The sequence below is a fragment of the Amphibalanus amphitrite genome, unplaced genomic scaffold (genome assembly GCF_019059575.1).
Source record: "Amphibalanus amphitrite isolate SeventyFive unplaced genomic scaffold, NRLGWU_Aamphi_draft 001194F_arrow, whole genome shotgun sequence".
NCBI lineage: Eukaryota > Metazoa > Arthropoda > Thecostraca > Balanomorpha > Balanidae > Amphibalanus > Amphibalanus amphitrite.
In genome coordinates, this window is record NW_024882688.1 from 50,862 (window position 1) to 57,500 (window position 6,639).

At 51.8% G+C, this 6,639-nt stretch overlaps 1 protein-coding gene across 2 annotated transcripts in view; it reads right to left on the reverse strand.

The window, feature by feature from the left end:
* Positions 1-3,730: 3,730 nt before the first annotated feature.
* Positions 3,731-6,639, reverse strand: part of LOC122371007 (protein stum homolog) — a 34,082-nt gene continuing 31,173 nt past the window's right edge. For both annotated transcript variants that reach the window (XM_043347040.1, XM_043347039.1), the window contains one exon: positions 3,731-6,250. In XM_043347040.1, coding sequence (XP_043202975.1) covers positions 6,201-6,250 — 50 coding nt within the window. In that variant the 3' untranslated portion in view covers positions 3,731-6,200. The remainder of the gene's footprint in view (positions 6,251-6,639) is intronic.

The window sequence follows — 6,639 nt, forward strand, 5'->3', positions numbered from 1 at the left end:
GATTGGCAATAGCGTGAAGTTCCCACTGTGTCCGAACATTGGCCCAGCCCCGTGGGCCTTGTTCCAGTCTCGTTCGACACAAACCGGCTTCGATCTCGTCCAGGCTTCACTGGCATTTGCCGTGAGTATTTCATTTTCCCGGCTATTCCGAGCGCTCTCGAACCTTCCATCATCTTTTTGCCGGGAATTGGCAGTGAGCCGGAGAGAGCATCGGCGCTTGGCAACGGCGTTCCGGACGGATAAACAGACGGTTACCCGGTACCTACCCTCTACCCAGCCATACCCAGAAATAGTCGATACCTTGTGTAAACTGATTGAACGTTATGACTTATAGCTAGAACGCTCTTTGCTTTACGAATAGGTCCACACCACACGATGCACTCAAGGCAGACTACGAACGAGAGGCTGGTTTGACAAGTTAATATCTGACAATGAAACATGCCCGGTCGGTCGGCTCGAAACCAACCTATATCCGATGTTTTGCACTACCGTCTCCTCTTCCTTCCTGGACTCGCCCCTGCTCGAGTGCTGCCTCCATCGGATGACTACCTGACGCCGCCTCTGCGCCAGAGGTCAGGCCTGCAAGCGGTGTGACCATCCCGCGGCTACAGGAGCGGCGCCACAGTCCCTGATACCAGCGGTAAGTCGCCTCGAGATAGTTTCTGTGCGGGTGATTTTGTGTTTTGGTCGAAGGTGACGTGTGGTTATATAGTGTGAACGTTCAGAGTTTGGTGAATTGCAGAATTCGCGCGTTGCACTTGTGGGCGCCACTTTTTTCTGGTTTGTGTTCGCTTACTTTCCGTTTAACTGAACTGTGAAAGGTGGACATGGGTCGGCTCACCTAACGTGATGCCATGCCGCCATCGAAAATCGAAGACAGCAACAAATGTTCTTTTCAGACATCGGAACCGATGGACGCCGCACGTGGCGTCAGATGGCTGCGCCGGCTTCGGACCGCCTGCCCAGTGCCCACGACACCTTTCATCGGAACAGTGCGAGGTCAGTCCAATTCTGATATCTGCCCCTGTAGTCGGTAGACGTGCGTGACTTCATCCGTGTGCGAGGGCACTGTACGGTGGCCGTTCGGGAGAGGTGGCCTGAGGGCCGGAACAGCCACCCTCTGTACGACGGATACAGTCCTGTAGATTGGTCGTTTTCGGTGGCCGGCAGTGATGGACATTCTGAGATTCAGTGGTGATTTCGCGAGGGGTGATACAGTTGTCAGTTTCTGTGGAGTTCCTTGGCTTCCAGGCATCCAGCCGTGCACAACAACGATCAATTATGTCTGTCAGTAAAACTAATGTGCTGTAGCAAAGCCTAGAAATGTTGGGCCTCATTCTATAAATTACTAGCTTTAATGCGATCTGACGAAGCTATGTCGCTGGTGGCTTGAGACGCAGCGTCCTGAGGGCCCTGCCATGCCCTGCAAAGTGGGCACGGCATATTAACACCGCGGGGAGACCCCAGATGCCCCGTACGTGCGTCGAATTGAAGTCGGATGATCCAATAAGCTTCCTGGTCCCATATTACCCAGGGAGCCTCCTTACGACTTGAAGTTTTATCTCTGCGCACACAAGTTTGGCTCTATACCCTTAGAGGTGCTGCCTCAGCTTACGAATAAGTCATCAAGTCGCCGGTGCTCTTAGTGAAGCAGGTTATTCCCCAGCATTGGTCGGCTGGCCCAGGAAAGTAATGCCTGATTGAAGTAATGGAGTAGGCTGGTCTGGATCAGGACACTGGCCGTTGGGAGTGTTGGCCTGAATGTGTGGTACCGTTGGATGAGAGGATCTGATATTGGGACCATCCGTCGGGGTATTTTGGCCATCCTGTCAACCGGTGAGTGGCCTCTCGTTTGTGACCGTTCGGTGGGCGTGGCCTCCCATCCGGTGCGTTTTACCGTCCGGGGAGAGTGTTTTGCAATCTGGTGGCATTGTGTTTAACGTCCGGTGGGAGTGTGTTGTTACCGTCCGGTGGTAGTGGCCGTCCGGTGGGAATGTCCCTGCAGTGGGAGTGGCGTCCGGCTGGTACCGGTAATACCTGCCGGCTCGCCGTGGCCCGCTGCCCGCTGGAGCGCGCTGTCTGGCCAAAGGCCAGCATAAACATAGTCCTGCTGGCCGCACTGGAACGCCGGGGCATGACCGGGGGGGGGGGGGGCGCCAGACGCCTGTTTTGGCCGAACTCCGACCGCCCTCACCGCCGCCAGCCAGCCTTCACCACCGCCCAGCTGCCGGTATATAGGAAAATAGACGGGGAGTTTTGTGCTGTTTTTAACTCTGTCGTCTGCTCGAAAATTGTTTGGAAGCTCTATTTTTTATGGCATTAGTTGAAACTTTGGAGTATTTTCAAATGTTGCCAACAGATGGCCCCGTTGATTTTCAGTAGTTGACATTATTTGATATTTTCCATTGCCTAGGGATCATCTGAATTCTGAGCATCCTTGGATTTATGAATGGACGTAACGGAATTTTCCTAGAGCTAGGCAAAATAGCCCAAACCATGTTTTATGTGCAACATTATTTGTTTTGGCCTGTGGGCTGTGGTTGGCTTTATCAAGCTGTCAATCAACCATTGATAGGCACACGCCCGCCGGATCTTTTCCAATGTTATCAATTGCTCTGTCGTCTGTGATGCTCTCAATGAAACTGTTTGCCGAGCAAACTCTTCAAGTTTGCTTTGTCTGCCAGAAATGGTCAGTTATTGAACGCTGGAGTTCAAATGGACACTCCTACTCCGATTCAGCGGATGTGTATGAAGCTGTCGATCCTATCTATCGCTAAACCACAGCGGTTGCCTGACAGGCTTTGCCTAACCCATGGCGTTTAACGTCAGAACTTAGGCCGTCTCAGATGTATCCACCGCTCACAAACCTCACTGATGCGCCTCCGGGCCAGTCGTGACGTCATGTGTTATCGTGACGTCATCTGTGTTATTGAAACGTTTGTCTAAATCCCCGTGTCTGGCCGTAACCGCTGACTTTGAGGAGCAGTGACACGTGTCACCGCTCTGGGGCTCCGCCTACTGTCCCTATAGCCTTGGTCCTGGGCAGGGCGAAACGGAGCTGTCAGTGGCGCGGGCAGGGTGAAATTAGAGCGAATCGGCGGCGAACTGGGGCCTGAGGTGGTCAAGGTTGAAGGTTGTGCAAGACAGTGGTTAACGGAAGGACGATATTAGGAGGAGGACAGATGGGACGGTTGGTGGCTAGACTTGAACGGTCCGGGCCTAGGATAGAACTATCACTGATCAGTGATTATATATAATAGGACTGGGCTAAGGGTTTCGCCTTTATTCAGATAGCTGTGAGTCCAATTTAGACAGTCGTGTTTAGAATACATATAGCGATAAGTGACTCGTTTAGTATTTTGTGATCAGACTATAGGGTCGTATGTGTTCGGTTCGGATAACATCGCTCTAAAATCGTGGCAGAGCGATTGATTGTTCCAAAAGTCGACCTCAAAATAGACCCATCTCTACCACGGAAGTGACCTGTCACGCCAGACTCCCCCATCGCCGGCTGTGACTGACAGTCCATGGCCGAGTGCCAGTCAATGTTTGTGACGTCATCACCTCTGCTGCCAAGTGATTCACTGTTTATGACCGATCGCCGCGGGCGGGGCACTGTTCGATCTCGATTCGTACCGCAGCGCCAAACTGTTGGTTGTTGGCAGTCAGTTGGGACGAGCCTGGAATTGATCAACCACCTCTCTCCACAATTGTGATGATATGCAAGTGACGTGTTTATGTATTTATATTATTTTCAAACAACAATGCTGCACATGGCTACATGATGGGAGAGAAACCATGAATAAGAAGACGCGCGGGGAGCCGGGATGAAATAGCTCTCTGACGACACGTAGCGCCCGTCGTGGTCCTTCTCACCACTGACGCAAACAGCAAACATTGCAACGCACATGGACACACGAAACGTGCACACGCATAAACGCACTCGAACACAGACACAGTAAAACACGACTCAATCTGTCAGCATATGGTACATACGGCATAGCTGAGTGCCATTGCCGGTACAGCACAGACATGACGGTACTGGACTAGCTGTCGGTGGGCTTCAGAAGTTTTGCAGCTTCAGCATGTGTTTTAGAGACCCATAGTTGCTCAGTTGTCATTTAACCGTGCGCATCACCCCTGCCCCATCGGCAGTCAGATATACAGACTGTCAGACTCAAAGCTCCACCGTCCACGCGTAATGGGGATCGAATCAAGTATGCGTGTTTAAAACCGGCATTCTTTTCTTTTCCTCAACACGGAAATCATTGCAAAGGTCTGGCCTTGTGCACTGGCTGCAAAACCCCGGTCATGCATGTTGCAGGCCACACGAGCGACCGAATCGATGTCGCGACTGATTGCTGCGACGGTATAGTGAATATGTGAAAGAGCAGAATACGGAGCCCAGAACGGGACAGCCAGCGCGCAGCAAAATGGTTGACATCGAACTCTTTTTATTTTAGTTTAAATATTTCTTGTGGCGACCAAGGAAACTTGGCAGTGAAGTTGCAGTTTTCGAAGACCTTTTGAGCGAATGCCCGGGTGGCGAAATACCGCGGTGTTTTCGTGGTTTGCTAAGCTGAAAGCTAACCAAATGTTGATCAAGCTTCGTGCAGTGTTTGCCCATGAAATACCGTCAAACAGTGTTGCACTACACCTCACAAACTTGTCCTAAATAAGCCGCGGGGTACATTCATCGTCGTTAGAAATGGACTGAAATAGTGCGGAGCGCTGCTATGGCAGCATCGTATCAAACATGGCGGAAAATCAGGGAAGAACTCATTTACATGGTCACAATTGCTACACCTTTTCACTTGTGCGTGATATACGGCGGGATTTTACGTTGAATTTGATTACTTCTTTTAGCCAGCAGTCTTACCTGTTTCGTATCTTTAAAAACACCCTCGTGTTCGAGATGGAGCATTTTATGCTCCCTTTCTAATGACTAGCAATTTATCACTCGCAGAATGATGAGCCTGTTTCCTAGTGCACAATACACTCTTATCGCGTATATCGCGTGACGTTACATGTTTCACGCGAAGTTCGAACGAAATGTTCAATTGTCGACCTATAGGTTCAGATCCTACGTGCATCCTTCCTGACGTTAACGATTATGTCTATCATTCATCACATTTTCAGCAAAACTATTAGGACAAAAGCACAGAAAGCAGCCGACAAGGCACACGGTCCTTTCCAAAAACTTGTGCAGCGTCACAGACAGAAGGCTGTCTGAACCGCGCCAAAGCACACACACACAAAAACAACGGCTTCCATATGGCTAACGATCTCCACAGGTGAAAACACTCTTCTCCGGGCGACCATAAGCGGTTCCTTCAACACTCTCTGTCCTTTTCCAGTTACCGGAAGGACCACTCCGCTCCATACCCCACTTCGAGCGCCCCCGGGACAGATCTGGCTCCGTCGGGCGGTCCGTGACCCGCCCACGAAACTTCCCACATCACCGCGCACTTCCACCACAGCGCGTGACAGCCACACCAGCCGACCAGTCACACTGTCAGCTGTCACATGCGCACGTGACCGGCAGACATCCATCTGTCATCTGTCCGTCGAGGCCGAGTCAGCACGCGGTCACGGCCCACGCGTGACAGCATGAGGGAGGGCGTGGCCGCGTCTGCACCGACAGAGGGGGGCACCTCCCCCTCCCCCGGGTGCGCCGACACGCCACAGACGGAGCATCGCGGACAGGAGCGGCAGCCGGGACGGGAGACAGGCCCCGTCACGCGGGTCGCCGCGATCTGGAGGGGTATAGGGAGAGGAGGGGAAATGTGCACTGGTTGGGTGGAGATTGCTGACTGGTGGAAACTGGTTAATGTGAGCTGGCATCCGTGAATGGGTTAGGACTGTATCTAGAGGTCGATTTCGAAGTTTGTGGGAATGCTGGATAGTCGGAATCTCTAAAAATACTTCCTGTATCAGATGCGTCTTCTGTGGATTGTTCGTACTGTAGTCTGCTGTTCAGACCAGGTCGTTTTCCACGAACAATACGTCGCCTTTTGACTAGATATATAAATTGTACACCGTTTTCCTGTTGCACTCCTCAGCCTACGCGCTCACCCAGCCACTCCCGGGCTGTTCCATCACGGTGCGAGCGGCGAGCTGCAGCTTCTGATCGTGTGGGACAAGATGAGGGTTTCTGTCGCTATGGGTTGGCCGTCTTGGGTGTTCGGAAATAGCGCGTCTCAAACATTTCCCGTCTCCGCCGTCTTCTCGCTGTTTATAGATTTCGACACTGAAATGGACAGAAGCTGATGTTAATGGCGCTTAGCAAATACAATTAGTGGTCATCAGAAACTGCTAATGTCGCTCTCGCTCAATTACTATTGGAGCGGTGGAAGAAAACAGCCGTAGACTAAAAGAGCGTTCTTACTCACGCCTTCATCTTATCAACCAATTTCCATAATTAATTAACAACACAAGTCTCCTTTTGTGACGCCCAACACAAATGTTCCTGGGCGTCACATTACCGCAGTGCCTCCCTCCCCTCTGGGGTCGGCCGGTGTAACGGTCCTTCATTGCCTTCGTCGGCCGTACTATGTTAATCAGACGGAGTGGCCAGGTGACCCAGCGGGCACTACCTGTGGGCCGCAGATCGATACCTACCGTCTACCCGTGTAGTTA